The 23,929-nt window shown below is 42.4% G+C and overlaps 1 protein-coding gene across 1 annotated transcript in view; it reads left to right on the top strand.

Moving 5' to 3' along the window:
* The window catches only part of LOC124720201, a 228,547-nt gene extending 206,669 nt beyond the window's left edge, over positions 1-21,878 (top strand). Inside the window, exon 28 of the mRNA XM_047245524.1 lies at positions 20,951-21,878. Coding sequence (XP_047101480.1) covers positions 20,951-21,518 — 568 coding nt within the window. The 3' untranslated portion in view covers positions 21,519-21,878. The remainder of the gene's footprint in view (positions 1-20,950) is intronic.
* The last annotated feature ends 2,051 nt before the right edge of the window (positions 21,879-23,929 follow it).

Raw genomic sequence — 23,929 nt, 5'->3', positions numbered from 1 at the left:
AACTTTGCACAGCTGTGAGACTCATTAATATTAAAGTTTAATGACTTTCAAGTGATTACAGTACCTCAAAATAAGGAACTGACAGACAGTGTCCTAGCCACTTCATTCATAAACAAATCCCTCATGCTATTTGCTCCTCTGACACCAGGAAACCTGTTAACTAGTAACCAAACAGCATTCCTCTGACCACCCAGTATCACTCTGGCCTAGAAAAGCTCAAGCACATCGTCCACCAGGCTTCGACTACCTCTCATCCTGCCCCGAGATGAGGAAAATCGTACTCACATCACCCAAAGTTGTGTTCCACCACCCACCTGACCTAGAACATCCTCATCCAACGCTATTCCAATAGTGCTCCGAATTGTGCACCCCGTGTGTCATTCGACTGTAGTCGACCCAGGCGCAGCACCTGTCCCACATGTTCATCCACTGCCTCTTCCCACAGTCCAGCCACTTTTCCTACCTTACAGAAGGCAGGGTGACACGTGAAAGCAGCCACAGTAGTTCGGGAAGCAAGATCCGTTTCCATTTTTCTCCACGGCACAGCTACGATCTCAGTTTGGCTCAAGCAGAACAAAATGGCGCCATTTCGAGCTCGCTCTGTGTCGTTTGTCATTCGTAGTGATTGTTTATAATGGCACCGTTGCCCCTGCCGTGTGTGAACTGAGATCTGTGATTCATTTTCTATGTGCTAAGAACCTTAAACCGAGTGACATTCATCAACAAATCTGCGAGGTTTATGGAGAAAATGTAATGAGTACTTCAGTGATGAGAAGGTGGGTTTGACAATTTAAGGAAGGGCATTATCAAGTGCATGAAAATGAAGTGGACATGTGTCTGCGGTTTCTGATGAACTGATGTATGCAGTGGAAGAAATCATTATGAGGAATGCTATTGCTTGTCAACTTCCACAAATTTCATGAACAGTATTTTACGAGATTGTTACTGAGAAACTGGGTTTGCACAAACTTCGCGCATGTCGGGTACCTAAACTTCTTAGTGAACAATGCAAACAACAATGGATGGACAGCACACTTGACAGTGGTGAGAAATTTTTATTCCAGATAATCACGGGGGGTGAAATTCGGGTTGCTTACGACACCGCTGAAACGAAACAGCAATCGGTGGAATGGAGGCACACTCCGTCCGTAGTAAATGTTAAACCTGAGCAACTCTTGAAACCCCAAAAAGTCATGTGTACAGTGTTTTCGGACAGACAAGGCATTTTAGTGATTGATTTTTTACCATGAGGTGAAACAGTCAATAAGAAAGTTTATTGCGAGACAATTAAGATATTGTGCCGCACAATACAAAACGAGTGCAGAGGAATGCTCTCAAAAGGTGTGGTTTTCATTCACGACAGTGTGTGACCGCGCACTGCGAATGTAACGAAACAGCTCCTTGAGAGCTCTGGCTGGGACATTTTTGGTCACCCTCTGTTCAGTCCTGACTTCAGTTCTATCGATTTTCATCTCTTCTGGCATCTGAAGCCATTTCTCGGTGATCAGTGCTCCAACTAAGATGAAGGGGTGAAAGTAGGTGTTGCCACGCAGTTAATAACGTTGGCGGAGTATTCTGTGGCAAAAGAATACGTAAACTTATACCACGCTATGACAAATGCCTGGAAAATTATGTAGGCTATGTTTGACAACAGTGTAAGAGTTATAGATTTTTGCGGAATGATTTGTTTTCTCTGTCTCTATAGAATTCCTTTATTATTACCAAATGGAACTTTCTTTCCAAACTACCCGTGTGTATCAGCAATGTTTCAATTATTTTACAGCATTCTCTGCGCGCGTGACGAGTAACCTACTGCCTGGTGACACGAATGGCCACTGCAAAACTGTGGCAAACCACAAACTTTACAATCCAGTTGCCAAACCTGCTGCATACTACAACCCACATGACAGCAGCTGGTTCACTGTGCAGGTCATTTGGATACTACCTTCCATTAAAACTTTCTCTGCACTACACAGATAGGAATTGACTGTCCAATATATCATGTGCTCTGACAGTGTCCCTGATCTAAACCTCCAGTAACTTTTCCCTTCTCTCTTCTGTCCACACCCACACCTCTGTCCATCTTGTGCATTGCCTTCTCCCACAACTCTTCCCTCCCCACTCCCTTCCAACCCTTCTCTCTCCCTCCCTCCCTCCCTCCCTCTGTAACAATACGAGTCAAGATAGATGTAACGGAACTTGAATAGCGTATTTGCGTCTATTGGTTACGGTAGAAAGATCGATCTTTCGGTCCTGTCTGTATATTTATATATAATATTGCCTGAATAAAGGCTGGGCAAGTGTAAAGCTATTGTTAAAAATGCACGCCGCGCGATTTGTTACTATTTGGTCGGTCGTAATAATAATAACATGCTTTTGAATACAATTAAAATATAACGGCGATATCTGTTTAGTGTTATTGGAAATAATATGTAGTAAATTAATGAGTAAGGTAGCCGATCCTATAAGAAGAGGTAAAATTGGGCAAATTGAGGTGTTTTCCTTTATATCGACGAAGCTGACGATACGGCGTCATTTTTTTGTTTACTCTTAGAAATAAACAAGTAAAGAAGTGCTAATTGTGCGTTGTGAAAAAATATAGGGGCGAGTTTTAAATAACTACGGTATACGATCAGAGTAACAAAAGGGCATTTAGTTACACGAAATTGCGGATAGCGAAGTGTGGTCATTAAATTGAGTACACTTACAGGGCGGTCAATTCTGGGATAAATCTATTCGCATCTCACGAGGGACGCGGTATTGAGACCGTTTTGTTTTTTTTAATTATATCATGGAGAGCTGGCTTCAATTTATGAAAAGGAGAAAAACTGTATCATTATCATTGACTGTTGGTGTCAAGAAACCAAAACTGTTCATCAAAGGATTTCCGTGAATGAGTGGTGAATGCAAAATAAAACTGTGAACGAAGTTACGTTAAATAAAACAGAAGAGACAAGACAGTTTGGTTGTATCTGTTATTATTCCATAAACTGTAACCTTTCTTCTCGTTATACGAAGCCTTTATAGACGATCGTTATGACAATTTGCTTCGAAGGGATGTCGTTAAGAGTTAAGTTTTGGGGACCTGGTCAAGAGGGGGTAGTTGGTAGATCCTAACTACTGCAGCTATTCTGGAATCAGGTGCTACCGTAACCGTTGTCAATGACTTTAGGTTACCATACCTCGTGCTCTAAGATCGACGCGCCTTTCCTCTCGGTATAACGGTGCCTCACGGCAACGACAATGCCGACGATGAAGGAAGATAAGGTAGACCTCCCTCCCTCTCCTGTTACCCCTCCCCCACTGCCCTTGTGTCCTTCCCCACCATCTCAATCAGCTCAGGCAACTGCTTTCAATAACCAGTCTTGCTGTAGGCATGGGATAGGGGGGGGGGGGGGGGGGTGTGAGAGAGAGAGAGAGAGAGAGAGAGTGAGAGAGAGAGAGAGTGAGAGAGAGAGAGAGAGAGAGTGAGAGTGCACGTTTGCTAGAAAAAGAGTTAGTGGCCAAAAGCAAATGTGAAAGGTGTTTTCTGTTACAAATTTCTGTGTCCCAGGCATCGATCCACTGTAGGTGAGTTGCTGGCTTTCCCTTATTTTACATAATAACAAACTGCACAATGTAGCATCCGTAGAGTTTACACTATGCAGTAAGTCACAGAAGTTACTCGAAAAAGTTTAAAAACTGACAGTTTTATCAGGTAGCTGACTAGGAATAAGATACTGCTGTTGGCTTCCCATTGTTAATAACAAAGAGAACCACAACTCTGAAGGAAGCGGCGCAGTGTCTCAGGGTGACCAGTGGGGCATTTTACCTCGCGTGACGGGATTGCCGTCGACAGCAGTTAGTGTCTTCGTAGTTGGAACATTGCCCACTGCATCATTGAATCTAACATTATAAAATTTTAACTTGAGTAACAATAATGTTTATTTTAATAACAAAAATAATCAGTTTTTGAGAATATAATGTCAAATCCTGAGTACAAATGCCAGGCGTAATGGTGGGGGCAGTTTAACTCCTCGCACTCACACGAGATGTGACGTCACGAACATTGAGATGCGTGAAAAACTGCCACATCGTGCTACTTCTGTGCTACTGATTCTGTTCACAATGAATTCCAGAGACAGTATCCACATGTACCGCTAAATGCACCTGCACGAGTATATCGTGGTATCACACAAAGTTCAGGAGATACGACATCATAAACACTGATGTGTGTGAAAAAGTCCTGCATTGTGCATGAGATTTAAATTTGTTAACTTTTGCAACTAAGACTACTTTCAACATACTTTGCAGACAGTACGCACGTCTGCCACTGAATGTATCTACACAAATATATCATCATACGACTCGAATTTCGAGAGATACTGTGTCATAACCACTGAAATGCGGAAAGAATCCCGTGCCGTGCAGTAAGTTTTAATACATTTATTCTTTACTACTGAGACCTTCCTACAGTCGAGTCAACTTGAGGAAATCTCTGACACGTGGCAGTGCTTTTGACACCTTTCCGCTGTGAAGCAAATGGTTGTAGGTGAACACCGTAGCTGCCTATAGAGCTCTGAAGAGGCATTGCCATAGACAGGTGTACAAAATGTTGTAGATACATGAAGCAGCTGTGCCCGGTGCACATAAACTGTCCGGCATCATCGTACACTGAGTCTGCTGCAGGAGCACAAATGAGATTTTCTTCCCAATAGAAATTTGGCAATGTCAGTTTTGTCTGCTAGTATTTGCTTAATCATAACAATACAAAACTTTTCTTCACGTGATGTTTTTTGGAACTCTTCAGGGTGGATTGTTTCCCTCAAATTGTTTACAATTGAATCGCTGTGATCGTCATAGTCATTCTTATCAAAATCATTTTTACTCTCATTTTCAGTTACAAATTCCTTTAAAAGCTCCACAATCTCTTTCTCAGAAAGGACTGAGTGTGAGGAGATACCCATTTTGTGCCTTCTAACTTTGTAATAATTACAACCTCTCTTCATGCAACTGCTTCATTTCAACACCCTGTCAGTTGCGAGGCATAAATGGGCAGTTGTGCCTCGAAAACGGCAGGGTGTGTGCCTGTCGAACTATTGGTGGTTACTGATGATGTCACCAGACTGCATTCCTGTAAGTTTGAAGTGGATCTTCGGGTCAGTTACACCAAACAACACCTTTTTAACGGTAGTTCATTTGTTCACCTCTTTACACAAGCAAGGCTTACAAAGAACTAACTATGGCGGAAGAGAGCAAAGATAATTCTGGCTTAGTGTCTAAAGACGATGCTTGGAGTCTAGAGACAAACGTATATTGATGCTGGTGTCGACCTCGTATTTGAATATTGTTTATGCCTGGAGAAATTCACACTTCAAACTGCGAATTTTGTTTTACACTCTAATACTCATTCCACAAGATTTTTCGTAACTCTCACATGCTCCATCCTCGACTTTAGCTGTACTAGGCATCTGTGCTGCGTAACGCTGCCACCTTCCCTGGAGGGCAGTGTTATGCAGCACGAATGCTTAGTACAGCTAAAGTCGAGGATGGAGCATGTGAGAGCTACGAAAAATCGTACGCAATTAGTCTCGACATCAGAATGGAAAACAAAATTCTCAGTTTGAGGTGTGAATTTCTCCTGGCGTAAACAATATTCGACTAACTTACAGAAATGCAGACTGGTGACGTCATCGACAACTGCCAATATTTTGACAGGCGTGCACACCCTGCCGTTTTCAGGACATAATTGCCCATTTATGCCTCGAAAATGGCAGGGTGTGCTCCTGTCGAAACATCGGTGGTTGTCAACAGTGTCACCTGGCCACATTCCTGTAACTTATTTGAACAAAATTTGCAGTGTCAAGTGCCACACACCATTGTAATGGAAAAGATTGAATGTGTTTCTTCTCATATAGTACAAGGTGATTCCACGATAATGTTACAAACTGTCAGGTACGATGGAGAAGGATAAATGTATCAACCGGAGGTAAGCGACCCTGATCTGGAAACGACAGTCGAAAGCTATAAACGGAAATCATTCTGATACCTGGGACAGTGGAATGAATACATGTACCAGTAATGTTGTTACTAAGATTGTAGGGTGGGAAACGTTCAGAGATGATTGTTTTCAAAGCTTTTATTGTAATAAATGAAGAGTATATCATTTTGATTTGATTTGATTTATTTCATCAGTTGCCCGGTTTAAATTATCACCTCATCATTCATAAACTCTTCCACTAAATAAGAACATTTTTCCACTAAGAGTACATGTAATTTTTTTCTTTATATGGCCAATTTCCATGTTCAGAATATCACAGCCCTTTAATTTGTTGTATATTTTAATGCTCATGTATTGAGGAGTCATAGAATATAGCTTTTATCGGTGTGGAGGGAGCATAAAATTTTGTTCTTGCCTAGTTGTGTAAGTCTGTCTGAAGTGAAATTCATTGAAAGGTTCAGGAAAATTTTTTTTTTTTTTTTTTTTTTTTTTTAGTGGGTGACATGAGGTTCTTGGATGTGTGGCACACATCTTCCTAATGATTCCTTTTTGAAGTTTTAATATCCATTCTATATAACTTGAATTGCACCAAAAAATTATGCCGTATCTGATGACAGGTTCGAAGTAACTGTGGTACACAATTTCTCAACTGTCCACGTCGTTTACATCATGTAACATTCCCATTGGAAAAGAGAGGTTATTTAGTTTAACTAAAGTGGGATTATATACATTAACATTGGCGTCAGAAGTAGGATCGAATACATTAACAACTCTGAGTGTGCCTGCCAACATAAGTTTTCGTCCAAGTTTAGTCCTAAGAATTTCACTGTGCTTGCTGGTTCTACCCTCTCATTTTTATGTAGGACATAGATCTCACTTGTTTTGAACTGTGTGAGTTGTGTTTTTGTAATGTTTAGTTTCAGACCATTTAATTGAAACCAGGCTTCCAGAAAACCCAAAGTGCTTACAACAGTGTCAGCGATTTCTGCAAAGCTACTTTTTTCAACCAGCACTGAATTGTCATCTGCAAATAGGACTGACTTTGCATTGATGTTCAAGGGTAAATCATATACAGGGTGTTACAAAAAGGTACGGCCAAACTTTCAGGAAACGTTCCTCACACACAAATAAAGAAAAGATGTTATGTGGACATGTGTCCGGAAACGCTTAATTTCCACGTTAGAGCTCATTTTAGTTTCGTCAGTATGTACTGTACTTCCTCGATTCACCGCCAGTTGGCCCAATTGAAGGAAGGCAATGTTGACTTCGGTGCTTGTGTTGACATGCGACTCATTGCTCTACAGTACCAGCATCGAGCACATCAGTACGTAGCGTCAACAGGTTAGTGTTCATCACGAACGTGGTTTTGCAGTCAGTGCAATGTTTACAAATGTGGAGTTGGCAGGTGCCCATTTGATGTACGGATTAGCATGGGGCAATAGCCGTGGCGCGGTACGTTTGTATCGAGACAAATTTCCAGAACGAAGGTGTCCCGACAGGAAGACGTTCGAAGCAATTGGTCGGCGTCTTAGGGAGCACGGAACATTCCAGACTACGACTCGCGACTGGGGAAGACCTAAAACGACGAGGACACCTGCAATGGACGAGGCAATTCTTCGTGCGGTTGACGATACCCCTAATGTCTGCGTCAGAGAAGTTGCTGCTGTACAAGGTAACGTTGACCACGTCACTGTATGGAGAGTGCTACGGGAGAACCAGTTGTTTCCGTACCGTGTACAGCGTGTGCAGGCACTATCAGCAGCTGATTGGCCTCCTCGGGTACACTTCTGTGATGGTTCATCCGACAATGTGTCAATCCTCATTTCAGTGCAAATGTTCTCTTTACGGATGAGGCTTCATTCCAATGTGATCAAATTGTAAATTTTCGCAATCAACATGTGTAGGCTGACGAGAATCCGCACGTAGTTGTGCAATCACGTCATCGACACAGATTTTCTGTGAACGTTTGGGCAGACATTGTTGATGTCTTGATTGGGCCCCACGTTCTTCCACCTACGCTCAATGGAGCACGTTATCACGATTTCATACGGGATACTCTACCTGTGCTGCTAGAACATGTGCCTTTACAAGTACGACACAACATGTGGTTCACACACGATGGAGCTCCTGCACATTTCTGTCGAAGTGTTTGTACGCTTCTCAACAACAGATTCGGTGACCGACGGATTGGTAGAGGCGGACCAATTCCGTGGCCCCCACACTCTCCTGACCTCAACCCTCTCGACTTCCATTTATGGGGGCATTTGAAAGCTCTCGTCTACGCAACCCCGGTACCAAATGTAGAGACTCTTCGTGCTCGTATTGTGGACTGCTGTGATACAATACGCCATTCTCCAGGGCTGCATCAGTGCATCAGGGATTCCGTGCGATGGAGGGTGGATGCACGTATCCTCGCTAACGGAGGACATTTTGAACATTTCCTGTAACAGTGTTTGAAGTCATGCTGGTACGTTCTGTTGCTGTGTGTTTCCATTCCATGATTAATGTGATTTGAAGAGAAGTAATAAAATGAGCTGCAACATGGAAAGTAAGCGCTTCCGGACCCATGTCTACGTAACATATTTTCTTTCTTTGTGTGTGAGGAATGTTTCCTGAAAGTTTGGCTGTACCTTTTGGTAACACCCTGTATATAAAACGGGAAGAGAACTGGTCCCAAAACCGAGCCGTGGTAAACACCTAGTCAGAGAGTTTCCTATTTCGATGAGTAATTTGCAGAGTTAGATGTTGTTATAACTCTTTGCTTCGTGTAATGTCAAATATGAGGTCAGCCATTGGAGGGCACTTCCACTGACCCCATACCTCTCTAATTTAAAGAGCAGCGGGGAGTGATTCACTGAATCGAATGCTTCGCTTAGGTCGCAGAAAATACCTGTAACTTTTCTGGTGTTATCCAGTGAGGAGCTAATTCTTTCAACAAGTGTGTTAACTGCATCTAAGGTACTTTTTATTTTTATGAGTGATATTAAATTTTGAGACAAAATTTAGTATCTGTGATGCAGCAAGCTTTTCAAATAACTTGAGAAAACAGACAGGATAGAAACAGGTCTGTAATTTCCCATTTCTTCTTTTGGGCCTTTTTTGTGTACTGGTCTTACATCGGCATACTTCAGTAACTCTGGAAACGATCATTGCTCAAATGATTGATTGATTATTTCTGTCAGAGGATGTGATATTTTAAACACCATTTTAATTAGTTCAGTCAGTATACCATCTTATCCTGCAGAATTTTGGTTTTCAGGGATTTTCGACTTCTTTTGGTGTAACTTCTGTAAATGCAGGAAGCTGTTCAGAATTTTGAGTAGGGCCAAAGAACTGCACATTATCCCTATAAGTAGACACATTTACATATCACTGCAGACATCGAGGGTTATTTCAAATACAGCAGGTATCACAATGCGAAACAGTTACTAATATAACTGTCACCATTTGGTAACAAAACACAGTATAATTGTATAATGTAAATGGATAGATAAAAAATTAACTCGGCAAGCGGCGGTAGGGAAACACCTGCACAAAAGTATTTAACTTTTACGATCTTTCGAAGCCGGTGGCTCCTTTTGGCAGAAGAGTTGAAGGAGAAGAAAGAGAAGTGAAGGAAAAGGACTGGAGAGGCTTAGGGAAATGGCCACAGTTCAGGAAAGTGACCCAGAACTGCGGGTCAAGGACGACTAGGTTATGTTGGTTTTTTGTTAATTAGTGTCCTGCTTTCAAATCTGCCTCAGTTGCAATGGGAAGTTGGCACATCAGCTGAGATATGTGTATAAGATTTTGGGATAAGTCAAGGGAGGGTTGAAACTACAGTTAAGTGTAAAAATTGGGGCACCTACATTTATCATCTCTTACTGCATTTTGCTCGCTTCATCGTAAACAGTGTGATTGACATGCAAATGATCCCAAATAAATATCACAACTTTGTATTGTAGCTATAAGTATTGTATCAAATTATCCCATTTGCCAGTTGTTAGTGACAAAGAATACAGTAATTCAGCGGTCACTCCATTGGCACACTGTGTCGGTTCTCTCGTATTCCCTTCCAGTCCCTCCAGTGTAAACACTCATTCTCTGTACAATACGGCATTAATTGACACCGGAAAAATGTCTGGAAATGCTAATTGACTCATTTTCTCTTCCATTTGCTCCAGTGTGTACAAGTCTTTTAGGCTAACTGGAACCTCAGTAATTGCACCATTAGTAACCACCGTAGTCCTTCTGTGAATGTGGCCCGCCAGTACAACTTCCAGACAGAGAGCTGCACACTGCCGGACGGTGGACCGGTGGGGACCTCACTGTGGCTGAGGTACACTCGACTCGCAGCAGAGCGAGGGGAGCCTCCTGGGACGGTGGTGGAATCCGCGGGGTATCGAGCCGCAGAGGTGGAGTCCACGGGGTGTCGAGCCGTGGGGAGCGTATCTCTCCTCGTGGTGTAACACTGGTAATAGACGACCACAATAATGCAGTGTCTCGTGTCGTTCAGAAGAACAGTGCACGCACATTTGAAGGAACTGGCACTGTGGCGACTACAGCCGTTAAGAAATATGTGAAACGTATTCGCATTTGCAAGTAGAAACAACTGTCGGCCGCAGAAGGGAAAGACGAGAATGAAAACTTCTGCCGGACCGTGACTCGAACCCGATTTCCCACTTATCGCGAGCAGTCACTGTAACCAGTTTGGCTATCCGCGTAAGACTCACAGCCAGATCCAAATGTCTGTACGTCTTCGTTTCTGCGTAACGACCTGTACTTGTACACACTTTATGTACCGTATTTACTCGAATATAAGCCACACTTTTTTTCCGGTTGTTGTAATCCAAAAAAACCACCTGCGGCTTAGAATCGAGTGCAAAGTAAGCGGAAGTTCTGAAAAATGTTGGTAGGTACCGCCACAACTAACTTCCGCCGTCGAATATATGTAGCGCTACACAGGCGTGCTTTGCAGGCACAGAGATAAATACTGGCGCCAAAACCTCTGCGTCAGTAAATAAATTAAAAGAAAAGGTAGAAGAATGTAAACATTATGCCGTGTATTCTTTCGTATTTGCTGCTATCTAATTTAAATCCTGTCTGCCTAATGAACTACGAAACTAGAGCGAGACAACAGCAAACGCGGAAGAATATATGTATCGTGTCATGTTGATATTCGTATTATTCTTGTGCTGAATAGATACAGTCAGATATGAAGCACGGCAACTGACTAGCTTTTTAAATATAAGATGACTCTAATTTCTGTGCAGAATGTAATGTACTACAGAGGCACGTGCGAAGATTTTCAGACGGAGAAAAATTTTCGCTAAACTGTCGTTCACAACATCTTCTATCATACGCAGTCTATTGTTTGATTCTTGTTGGTCATTATCAAAGAAAGCAGCAGTGTAAGTAACAACAGATAGCACTCTCTTGCCATTGTTTCACTTCTGGGACAATTCCTCTCTTTTTTTTAAATGTAAGCCGCGTTATCGCGCACAAAAGTGAGCCGTGCTGCGATCGGCGACAGGTCGTAAACACTCATTATCAAAATGTGACAAACAATGCACGACACACTACAATAATGCATTTTCAGCTTAGAAAACATCTATAACAAAGAGAATGGCACTTATCAGATCAAAGCAAAATAAGCAATCGATTCAAACAAGACGAAGCAAGTGAGAAAGGAAGGGTACCCGTATAAATACGGACTGAGCGCCTGACACATAGCAATGGCTACTTGGTAAAGCTTAACTCTTAAGCTTACGACTTGAACCAAACTACTGTAGCTGTATCTTCATCCATTCGACCCCAATTGTGTCTCATGTTACAATGGACCAACTTTGTTTCGATTTGGAAGTGCGGTCTAAAACTTTTCTCTCCCCTTGAATTTTGAGTCTCAAATTTCAGGTAGGGCTTAGATTCGGGAAAATTTTTTTTCTCTCGATTTCGAGTCTCATTTTTTGGGTGCGGCTTAGATTCGAGTAAATATGGTAGTTCCCGTACAGGGGAGGACATTTTAATTGAAGCTCACTGTGCAGTATTGGCAGATAAATACAATATTGTTTCATTCTACAGCTGACAGTTGTCCATATTTGCAACTGCAAATACATTTCACGTCTTTCGTAACAGCAGTAGTGGCCACGGCACTCGTCCGTTCGAGCACGGGCTGTGCGATATCGTATTTATCCACCGATGCCGGGCAGTGACTTTTAATTAAAACGCCCTGACCTGTACGGGAATTACGTAATGTATACGGGCGATCTCCTGTTGAGGGCTTGTCGCATTTTCCCAATATCGTACTGATGAACTGAAGTGACAATTCCATTTCACATCCCCAGAAATTATTACAGCCAAGTATTTATGTGAGTCGACTCATTCCAGTTGTGACTTTTTTTTCAGCATTTTGACATTTTATCGAGACAGGGTATTTGTACGTCTTTCTCGGGTATTACTTCATTACAGATAAGTGTCTCGTCTGAAAAATGTCTAAGGTTACTATTAATATTTTGTGACTGCTTATTACTATACAATATGAAGAGAAAAAGTCTCAGCAGACTCGCCCGAGGCACACCTGAAGTTACACTGCCTGGTGAGAAGGATAGAAGACACCTATTAGTGGGCATTAATGTGTGGTGTGTCCTTACTCTGTCTTTACAACACCTCGAATGCTGGCTACACTCTCAGTGACGTGTCCGAATGGCTGTGGTGGAATGTCAGTCCGTTCTTTCCGAAGATCCGAAACCGGAGAAAGTACTGACGTTTGACACCGGGGTCCGAAGCCGAGTTGACGTACCGACTCGTCTCGGTGTCGTCGCATCGAGTTCCGGTCGGCAGTCCGGGCAGGCCAGTCCACTTTAGCAACATCATTGTCGTCAAACCGTCGCCTCGCGTATGCCACTTCATTACAGGGTGCACTATCCTGCCGATAAGAAGAATCGATGTTCCAAATTGTTCCTCAATTGCACACAGTAAACTGTGCTAAAAAAATGTGTTTGTATCCTCCCGTGTTTTACATTTTTGTAATTGCAATAAGGAGACCACACCTCAAACATGAAAAAGAAGCCTACACCGCCACCTCTGTACTTCACTGTTTGCACTGCACCTGACACAGCTAACGTTCTTCAGGTATATGCCAAACTTGAACCGTCTGATTGGCAAAAGTATAAAATGATCCATCACTCCAAATCATTTTTTCCAGTCATTCGCTGTCCAGTGGTGTCTTTACACCACCCGAAGTGGTGCTTAGCATTGACTACATAAAGTGTCGCTAATGAGAGGCTGCTCCATCATTGCATCTCATTCTTTATGACTCTGTATGCACTTACTGTATCAGTTGTACTGCTGGTAACACTTCGGAACTCACAAGTGATTCCTTCTGCTGATTTTCTTACAGCCACCCTCTGCAATACTCAACTGTCCCTGTCGTGGGAGGAGATGGAGGAGGAGATCAGTGTTTTAACGTCCCATCGACAACGAGGTCATTAGAGACGGAGCACAAGCTCGGGTTAGGGAAGGATGGGGAAGGAAATCGGCCGTGCCCTTTCAAAGGAACCATCCCGGCATTTTCCTGAAGTGATATAGGGAAATCACGGAAAACCTAAATCAGGATGGCCGGTCGCGGGATTGAACCGTCGTCCTTCCGAATGCGAGTACAGTGTGCTAACCACTGCGCCACCTCGCTCGGTTGTCCCTGTCGTCTGCACTCGAGGTGTCGGTCTCGGTTTCTCTACGGTCGTTCCTTCTCATTTCGACCTCACAGTGACATTACCGAGAGTCGAGTTGGGCAGCTTTAGAAGGGTTGAAATGTCCCTGAAGGATGTGTTACTTGAGTGACATTTAGTGACGAGTCCACGTTTGACATCACCGAGCACTCTCGACTGACGCATTCTGCCGCGTTTTAGCTCGTCGCGAACAGCTTCTAGAGGGCGCTCACTAGATGCGACATTACTGCAGTTTCAGAAAATTTACCATTTGTTGTTAAAACTGTGGCATATTAGGAACTGGTTGAGCTGTTTGTTAATAGAGAACGTTTAAAGAAACGGTATTTTGAGAAAATAAAAATTTTGTACGGAGGTTTTTGTGTGATGAATTTTTACAGTTCTCATAAAGGTAGGCTCACCAATCCGGTTGATGACAATCGGTATGTGATTTACTGACAAGAGTGCAGTGGATTCCATTTTTGATGAAAATTTAGCTGTGTAAAAGATCTATTGCTACAAATTTGGCACAATTTGTTCAAAGATGAAAAACCGACTGGTGTCGGGGGCAAGTGAAACCTAAGAGGTTTGTTTGTGATGCACTTCCTAAAATGTCATTTCTTGTATCTTCAGATTCACTGGACAGTTCACAACTTCTGCTTTAAACAAGCCAGAAGTAGCCAACAAAATCACAAAAACAATGGAAATTGCTCCTTCGTGCCATCTGTTGTGTAACGTGCTGAACAGTTGATTGTTCAACCGAGAGAAACTTCAGATTACTGTTCTATCATCCTTATTCACCTCATTTAACAACTTTTTTGGGGGTTTCTTTATGTTACGCAAAAAATGCATTGGTTTCACCACCTTATAAGCTCTTGAATCTTTTCAGAACCAAGTTTTTTGGTATAAAAATCAGAAGTGAAGCTAAAGTTTGCTGAATGTGCTTGAAGGCACCCAAACAATTATGGATGTTTAAGGCAATTTTTTTTTTTTTTAATTTAAAGTGGGTCACAATTAACTTCGTAATGATTTTCGTACTGATATTAAAATTCAGTTTCAGCTGAACTGTAGTTATCACAGGACGAGAAAGAAAGGCAATTTTCATATAGACTTTTCCTCCTTGTCTGAAGTTCATAATGGGGCTATAAACTCTGATGGTAAGGCATTCAAAGAGCCACTATCTAACATAAAGGACGAAATTGATAACCCTTGAAAATTCAGCACAAGATTTAAAAAATATGTCATTGGCCACTTTCTCTACAAATTATCAGAATACTAGCCGACTTTGCATAGGTATTCATTTTGCCAATTTTCTGTAATAAACAAAAACAAAACATGATCTGTCTTTGTAGTGAAGTATTTGAAAAATTCCATATCCACGTATTTATGAAAACACCTTTGAAATCGTGAAACACTCTTGTAAAGAAATATGTATAATGTACAGATGTATAATGTACAGATGTATAATGTACAGATGTATAAGTACAGTAAACCAGACAGTTTATGCAAACTGGCCACAGCTGCTTCGTGTGTCTACAATGTGATTTTGTAAAATTCTCTACAACAAAGACTTTTCATAGCTCTATACACAGCTACTGTTCTCAACTATGGCCGTTTGTGCTTTCCAGTTTAAGCTGTCAAAAGTGCTGCCACGTGTCAAAGATATTCTTAATTTGACTTGACTATACAAGTATTTTAGTAGTAAAAAATAAGTGTGTCGAAACTTCATGCATATTGTACCAATTTTTCACATATCTCTGTGTTTATGACCTAATATCTCGTGAACTGTACTTCGTACAGCGATGTATCTACAAAGATACGTAATGCAGCATATGTGGATACCGTCTGTGGAATATGTTGTGAATAGAGTTGGTTTTAAAAGAGTAATGGGTACCAGGATTGCCCCCTCGTACGCCAACCTATTTATGGGTCGCTTAGAGGAAGCCTTCTTGGTTACCCAGGCCTGCCAACCCAAAGTTTGGTACAGATTTATTGATAACATCTTCATGATCTGGACTCACAGTGAACGAGAACTCCAGAATTTCCTCTCCAACCTCAACTCCTTTGGTTCCATCAGATTCACCTGGTCCTACTCCAAATCCTGTGCCACTTTCCTCGACGTTGATCTCCATCTGTCCAATGGCCAGCTTCACACGTCCGTCCACATCAAACCCACCAACAAGCAACAGTACCTCCATTATGACAGCTGCCACCTATTCCACATCAAACAGTCCCTTCCCTACAGCTTAGGTCTTCGTGGCAAACGAATTTGCTCCAATCCCAAATCCCTGAACGATTACACCGACAACCTGAAAACAGCTTTCGCATCCCGCAACTACCCTCCCGACCTGGTACAGAAGCAAATAACCAGAGCCACTTCCTGATCCCCTCAAACCCAGAATCCCCCACAGAAGAACCCCAAAAGTGCCCCGCTTGTGACAGGATACTTTCCGGGACTGGACCAGACTCTGAATGTGGCTCTCCAGCAGGGATACGACTTCCTCAAATCCTGCCCCGAAATGAGATCCATCCTTCACGAAATCCTGCACACTCCACCAAGAGTGTCTTTCCGCCATCCACCTAACCTTCGTAACCTCTTAGTTCACCCCTATGAAATCCCCAAACCACCTTCCCTACCCTCCGGCTCCTACCCTTGTAACCGCCCCCGGTGTAAAACCTGTCCAATGCACCCTCCCACCACCACCTACTCCAGTCCTGTAACCCGGAAGGTGTACACGATCAAAGGCAGAGCCACGTGTGAAAGTACCCACGTGATTTACCGACTGACCTGCCTACACTGTGAAGCATTCTATGTGGGAATGACCGGCAACAAAATGTCCATTCGCACGAACGGACACAGGCAGACAGTGTTTGTTGGTAATGAGGATCACCCTGTGGCTAAACGTGCCTCGGTGCACGGCCAGCACATCTCGGCACAGTGTTACACCGTCCGGGTTATCTGGATACTTCCCACCCACACCAACCTATCCGAACTCCGGAGATGGGAACTTGCCCTTCAGTATATTCTCTCTTCCCATTACCCACCAGGCCTCAACCTCCGCTAATTTCAAGTTGCCGCCGCTCATACCTCACCTGTCTTTCAACAACATCTTTGCCTCTGTACTTCCACCTCGACTGACATCTCTGGCCAAACTCTTTGCCTTTACATATGTCTGCTTTTGTGCCTGTGTACGTGCGGATGGATGTGTGTGTGTGTGTGTGTGTGTGTGTGTGTGTGTGTGTGTGTGTGTGCGCGCGCCAGTGTATACCTGTCCCTTTTTCCTCCTAAGATAAGTCTTTCCGCTCCCGGGATTGGAATGACTCCTTACCCTCTCCCTTAAAACCCACATCCTTTCGTCTTTCCCTCTCCTTCCCTCATACCTGATGAAGCGACCGTGGGTTGCGAACGCTTGATATTTGTGTGTGTGTTTGTGTGTTTTTTATTGTGTCTATGTACCAGCGCTTTACCGTTTGGTAAGTCACAGCATCATTTTTTAATATATTTTTCCCATGTGGAATGTTTCTTTCTATATATATATATATATATATATATATATATATATATATATATATATATATATATATATATATATATATATATAAATACAAAGATGAGGTGACTTACCGAACAAAAACGCTGGCAGGTCGATAGACACACAAACAAACACAAACATACACACAAAATTCAAGCTTTCGCAACAAATTGTTGCCTCATCAGGAAAGAGGGAAGGAGAGGGGAAGACGAAAGGAAGTGGGTTTTAAAGGAGAGGGTAAGGAGTCATTCCAATCCCGGGAGCGGAAAGACTTACCTTAGGGGGAAAAAAGGACAGGTATACACTCGCACACACGCACATATCCATCCACACATACAGACACAAGCAGACATATATATATATATATATATATATGATGGAGAAAAATTGTGTAACGAATTTTTAACCCTAGATAGTTGATGCCAGTAGGAACCAAAATTACTAATGTTGTGTAGGTCGACAATGCACAATTTTGAAACTATGTAAACTTGACGCCACACGCTCAGATTGGCTGCGGGATTGCCCTGCTGCCTAATGCTCTGGACAATGCGTGACTGTGAGTGCTTTACCTGCCGGAAATTGCGTGTATCAGTGGCGGCCCGCACGCTCAGTGGTAGCCCGCCAGCCTCCCAATCTGGGGGTCCGGGGATGAATCCACCGTGGTCCCAACATATCCATTGTAGTTTCATGATAAGCTGTACCGGGAACAAACCTGTCAACAGCTGTTAGTTTGTGTACAGAAAATCTTTTGCAAATGTTGTCGGCCCTGAAAAGGGCCTTTTTTTGTAGCTAAGACATCGTTTACTTAAAGCAGGTGCTCAAACTGGCGACTTTCCGATGTGACAGAGCTCGATAACGTCGAATGGTGTTTTGCCAAATTCTTTGAAAGATTCCTGGCATAGCTCTGATGTGATTGGCAGCATGTCGAATGTGACCCATTAATTCTTCTTCGTTTCTAGGTGGCTTGCATGTGGGTGGGTGAACCAGAACGTTTAAGAATCCCCACAGGAAAAAGTCCGGTGGTGTGAGGTCTGCCTCTGATGTGAGGTGGAGACGAACAGCAAACCTATTCAACACATGTGCGGATCACGTCGGGGCATTGACGGGGCGAGGGATGTCTGTACGTGCGAACCGACAAACCGTCAACCGACGAACGGCAACGGGGCAATGCCACAGCCAATCGGAGCACTGCCAAGTTTCCTACTGGCACCAGCTATCCAGGGTTAAAATTTCGTGACACAATTTTCTCCACCCCGTGTATTCACTACAACTCTCAAAAGTCTTTTGTTTCCCGTAGGGAACTCGTGCGTCCATCTGCGGAAGCCACGTTAGCAGAGCCTCCCTACTGCAGTTTGCGTCCTTCGAGGTCAGATGTGGATAGAGAAATTTTGAGGTTTGGCTTTGTTGAGCTATATGTGGTGTGTATACGCCTAGTGCAAATGATGTATTGTAGCTCTGCCGGTGATTGTCCTGCCGTCTCGTGTGTTGCCGGAAGAGATCCGTTAGAATTGCTGTTTCTATAATTCTGCCCACTCCCACTTCCGTGTTACCAGAGTAAAATCAGTTTCTCACAAACCGAATCATTTCCCACGCCACATTTGTGGACTGTAACCTCGCATCTCTCGAGTGGGGAGAGCGCAGAGCACTTGCCGCGGTAGGAAGTGGATGCGAGAGGGACCGCACTCCACCTCTACGTGCAGTAAGCGAGCAGTGGAGGAAACGCAAACTTGTGCTGTGAGTTTCCACAAAAGCAGCTGTGTGCACGGTGGATGAAACTGTCAGTTAATCGTCAGGTGACAAAAAGGTTACGAATCTGATCCTCTGAAAATCCGAAGCCACCCCAGAATCGCGATATATTTTTGTAGGTGCATTTAGTGGTGTATGTCGATTCTGTCTGCAGAGTGTATTGAAGATACAGTTAGTAGCACAGAAGTAATACATTTAAACATCATGCACGATGTGGCAGTTTTTCACGAATCTCATTGTTTGTGACATCATCTCTCCCGAACTATGTCAGACAGATGGTTCTTACCCCAACAGCAATTGTTGCCTGGCAGTAAGAGGTATGTGCACCAAGTTCAGTTGAAATAGCTACAGTGGCCTAGGAGGAGATGTGGACCACCACACACACACACACACACACACACACACACACACACACACACTTGTAATATCTGTGGAGGTACGTTTGATGGAATGAGACAGTGCCTCATGAGGTCCACCTCATGGTGAGGCCGACAGTTGTGGCCCGTACGAACTCAGTTTTCTCGTCTGCGTCGTTCAGATAGAAGAAGAGACAAGAAAGTAAACTTTTAATGTTAAGGCCTTGTCCACAGTCATATATTACCCCGTCTCAGGTACCTCATGGAACTTGACGCCTAGTGTACGTTAATGTCATCTTCGCTGTCTAATATCGTACTGTTATGACAAAGAGTTTGTAACGTGCCGGGCTGTATCCTTGTATTAGTGCCACTTAAAGTTCACGTCGCAACCGGATGTATTGAAACATTTCCTCACCCAGTAGATAGTGTGCAGTGTTCCCGAGCTACCTTGCTTTGCTTATTCAATATTGTCTTCCCGGTAGCTGCGTCCGTCTCTCCTAAATCACACTGAAATTAAGAAGCCAGGATCCTAGATTAAGTTTTCCAAATTCAAAAGTCAAGACCGTATTCATTGTTGAACATTTATGACAACCACAGTGTGATTTATTTGTTATCACTCACACAATATTCATGTGACCAGGCCTCTTACACTTAATCTTCACATTAGGTAGGTCAGAAACTTCCAGTCTTTAACAATGTTCACAATCACCGACTGGAAAAATTAACCGACTTGTCGCACTTTTGCCCCGTGAGAATCTGACCGAGAACTAACTGAAAACTGCACCAGCTCGGACCTTATATAGATGAGTGCTTGAATATTTGACTATTTCTGTTAATATATTATAGTTTCTAATTTCCCAGGGTTAAAATGATCCTTTCTAATTGGTTTTGAAGTTAACTATTGGGTTTTATTATTTAAATAACCTGAGTGAGCTGTATCAATTTAAATACGCGGAACTAACTTATGCATCTGCACTGGGAATTCCCGACTTATAACCATGGCAGCGAACAAAAATTTTCACTTATTCAAATTTACTTAATTCTTAACTAATGCACTTACAAAGTTGAGACTGGAGTCATTTTACGTAGAAAAATAAAGGTAGCAAAAGTCTCAAAACAGATCTCTGAATTATTTAGTAGTTTGCTCACAGTTGGCACTGAAAGTCATACATGCTACAGATTTCAAGTCTTAATATCTATTTAACTACTAGACTTTAGGTTAATTTAAACACTTTGCTGGAATCAGTGAAATTTAGGCTTTCTTTTGGATGCAGTCTTACAGCTGAATTCGATCTATTAGCTCACTCGAATTTTACTTAATATGTATTGCACAATATACGTCATTGTTTATAACTTATAATAAGATGCATTTCCAGTAAAATTAATTAGCTCATTACTTTCAGAATAGACATTGGAATGTACTGAAATAATAGATTTTACTAGGGGAATTTTATTTAAACTATTTCTGAATTCTGTACTATGAGGCTGAAGGCCACAGAATCTTTAGTTGAAATCTGAGTAGTGAAAATGAAAAAAAAAAAATAAAAGTTCATTGCTTAACTAAGTTACTGAAGGAGTGTAAAACCAAAACAGGATAGCAGTGGGCAACCCTGCTTCGTTACAAGTTCCGATGCATTTTCTCGACCGTTTCAGCAGTCCGGCGGAGGACGACCGTGGCACCGACAGACGTAGCGGCCATCCAGAGAGAGACGGCCCGGACGCACGAGACGACGACGACTCGTCGCGGCGCACTGCCGCTGTCGAGTGGGAAGTGTCCGGCGGAAACGACGGCGGTGCGGTGCGGCCAGCGCTCGACTGCGAGGAGGCTTTCGCACGGGGGCAGAATCCGGAGCGGCGTGGGCACGGCGGCTGCGGTCACGCGTCAGTTTCTCGCAGTGCGTGCCACAGAGAGTTCGAGAGGCGAGGCATCTCGAATCGGCACGTGCGTCTGCACGCGGGTGAACGCCCTTACGACTGTCACGTGTGTCACAAGACGTTCGTGAGGAGTAGCAACCTGAGGGAGCACTTGCTGCTGCACACGGGTCAGAGGCCCTACAGGTGTAGCTTCTGCCTGAAGGCGTTCACTGCGAGTTCCAAACTGAGGAAGCACTTACGGGTGCACGCAAACTGTGCGACATCAGCCATAAGAGGTTCGGGAGGAGACACGAGTGAAGTACGCGTGGAATGTCAGGACCGGGATGTGTCATCACCCAAGGAATAGGAGGAGTCGATCATTTTGTGGTGCGTCTTTGCCGATATGATACACGGACTAATACACCCGCATTACCGGCATAACAATAAAGCTCACTTCGTGAGAAATTGTGGATTAATTGTGACATCGTAGGATAGGACTGGAGTGTGTAATGTGATGGTTTCGGGCCTAAACAAATTTTACTGGGTTATAATCGTCAAAGCTGCGCACTTTTTAGCTACACCAGTGGAGCTGCTAATGTAGTGATTAAAATATTTGCAGAGTGGCATTCAGTACTGTGTTTGATAACGTATCTCAGTCGTGAAATCATTTTCAGTCCTTCACGACTTAGTTAACCACCAAATACGCAAATAAAACATTTCTGTTTCATATTGGTGCAAAATTTCTTCACATTACATCAAAAAATTCACAAGTGCCCATCGTAACACTGACAATAAAGCTTCCGTACTGCTTTGTCTCACAAAAATTTGTAAATCCATTTTTTGTAATGATAGTGTACTTATACATCCATGTGCCATGTTTTAAGTTCCAACATTTTTTCAGAGATTATACGTTATTCTTTACAGATCTGTATGTATGATTTTTCCCAGATGATTCTTTCTGCTCCTAAAATTTAATTAAAGCAACTATTAATAAAATGTAACATGAAATAACTGAAATTAACACAAAATAAATATAAAACATACGGGAAAACTTTTAAATGCAGCTCAACATAATAGAATGAAACAACTTCTGTGAGCAAAATTCCTTAGCTATGGCAAAAATATACCTGGTGTCACGTACTTCTTTAAATATTGATTGTGTAATATGTTATGAGCTGTCTAAAGTGTGAAGATAGGAATAACATGCCATTCTTAAAGATAATATTATGAAAGGGATATTTGCTACTCACCATATTTTGTCTATTTCCGACGGAAGGCCTTTTTAGCCGAGGCCTACTTGCTGACAGCTTTTTTTTGTGCCTATCGGGAACTCGGCAGTTCCGCTACGTGGTGAGTAGCAACTGTTCTTTTCGTAATGTTGTCATTGTTCCATCCTAGATATTCCATTATTGAAGAAGGGCATCAAAGTAAGTTAAAATTTATCCTTTATTTCATTGTCTTTGTATCCCACTATTTTTTGTGATCGGAAGTTTCGATTGGTATTCAATTGTACTCAAATGTAGACTTCCTCGGGCTTCCGTCCAGACAATTTTTTTTTAAATTTGGTGACATTTTGCCATGTGTCGCTCTACTCATCTTCTGATGTAGTGACAAGATTACATATGTGTACCACATTACACCCCATTACCATTTGATATATCTATTTAACATTAAATTATGTCCAGGCTTGCATAACAAACTTAACATTGATTTATTATAATGAAGATCATGCCACATGCAAAAGCTTAACAGTAGAAATTTTGTAGTATAAGGTATGAAACAGTAATTCATACAACATAGGTAACATCATTGCTGCCTTGCAATACAATTTATAATCCTAATCTTACTTTCAGTACAAACACACACTGACAAGTCTTTTCGTAATACATCTTCTGTTCCTGTCGACAACAGTGTTTTTCGCAGGTGGCTTGTGAATTCATTTATCAGGTGGTTATTTAGGCTTTGTAATCGCCACCTGTCTCACATGTTTGTAGCGCTGCTGCACATTTAGTTACAGATTTCCTTCTACCGTGTCAGTTCTCACCTCGGTCTCTCTATATAAAAGTGAGTTTGTCATTACAGATACGGCATTAACACGCAATTCAGTCCATTCGTCTTCTTCATTAGTAAGGTCTACCTTTTCAACATTAACCTTTATCTCATGTAACATATAATCATTATGCTCTTCTAATAAATGTATAAGGTAACTCTCTTCTAACTTATCGTGTCTCTCCACTTTCAAATCGTATGTTCTGTCATAACTAGTTTGACAACACTTTGTGACACTGGAACAAATCTCTTTAACTGTGTGTGTGTTTTTCACAGTGCTTTCATTCTCAGAACTAAAAGTTTCATTTAGGTCAATATGTGTCATTCTCTGTCCACAGTCCCTGTTCTCTCTTTTCTCCTTTCTATTACTATACTCTTACTCCCATTGTATTTCACTATTATATCGGTGAGCAAGTTGTGTCACCCACGATTCTCTGTCTTTTAACCCGTTATCACCTCAAACATTGTCTTGCTTTATATCCTGCAGATGCCGTCTCAGACATCGAACTTCTCTCGAGTCGTTATTACAAACATCGGTGACCTGTAACTTCTGCAAAAGAGCTGCACACTTCGTGTCATCATTACACACTACATTATTTGCTGTATCATCTGCTGTCCCGTGTTTGACGACCAAATACATTGGTACTGTTTCTCGAGGTACACTACCATTTTCCCACGGCAAGCCATCCACATGTTCACCTTAGCTTTCCATTTTTCGAACTGTCAGTA

Source organism: Schistocerca piceifrons, chromosome 11 (assembly GCF_021461385.2).
Source record: "Schistocerca piceifrons isolate TAMUIC-IGC-003096 chromosome 11, iqSchPice1.1, whole genome shotgun sequence".
NCBI classification, from domain to species: domain Eukaryota; kingdom Metazoa; phylum Arthropoda; class Insecta; order Orthoptera; family Acrididae; genus Schistocerca; species Schistocerca piceifrons.
This window is presented reverse-complemented; position numbering and strand designations above follow the sequence as displayed.